General features: G+C 75.5%; 1 protein-coding gene across 1 annotated transcript in view; it reads left to right on the top strand.

Annotated features, from left to right (window-relative positions):
• Positions 1–6: 6 nt before the first annotated feature.
• Positions 7–314, top strand: part of MAPK1 (mitogen-activated protein kinase 1) — a 31717-nt gene continuing 31409 nt past the window's right edge. The window contains exon 1 of the mRNA XM_014944041.1: positions 7–81. Within this exon, the coding sequence (XP_014799527.1) occupies positions 74–81 (8 nt within the window). The 5' untranslated portion in view covers positions 7–73. The remainder of the gene's footprint in view (positions 82–314) is intronic.

Genomic DNA, 314 nt, shown 5'->3' with positions numbered 1-314 from the left:
GGTGCGGGGCCAAGTGTTCGACGTGGGGCCGCGCTACACCAACCTGTCCTACATCGGCGAGGGGGCCTACGGCATGGTGTGGTGAGTGCTGGCTGCTGGGCCCGCCGGGGCAGCGCCCTCCGCCGCTCCCTCCCTCCCTCCCGCCGCCCTGCCCGGCCGCAGCCGCCCCGCGGCCCGGCCCCGGGCTCCGGCCCGCCCTTGCAGGGGGGAGAGGCCCGGGCCTTGCTCTCGGGGGAGGGGAGGTTGGGGCTCCAGCATCTCTGCCTCGCTGCCCTCGGCTCCGTGCTTCCCTCCCTACTCCCGAATTGTCCCTC

Source organism: Calidris pugnax, unplaced genomic scaffold (assembly GCF_001431845.1).
Source record: "Calidris pugnax isolate Ruff unplaced genomic scaffold, ASM143184v1 scaffold138, whole genome shotgun sequence".
Classification (NCBI taxonomy): domain Eukaryota; kingdom Metazoa; phylum Chordata; class Aves; order Charadriiformes; family Scolopacidae; genus Calidris; species Calidris pugnax.
Note: the sequence above shows the minus strand (reverse complement) of the source record. Positions and strands in the feature narration are given on the sequence as shown.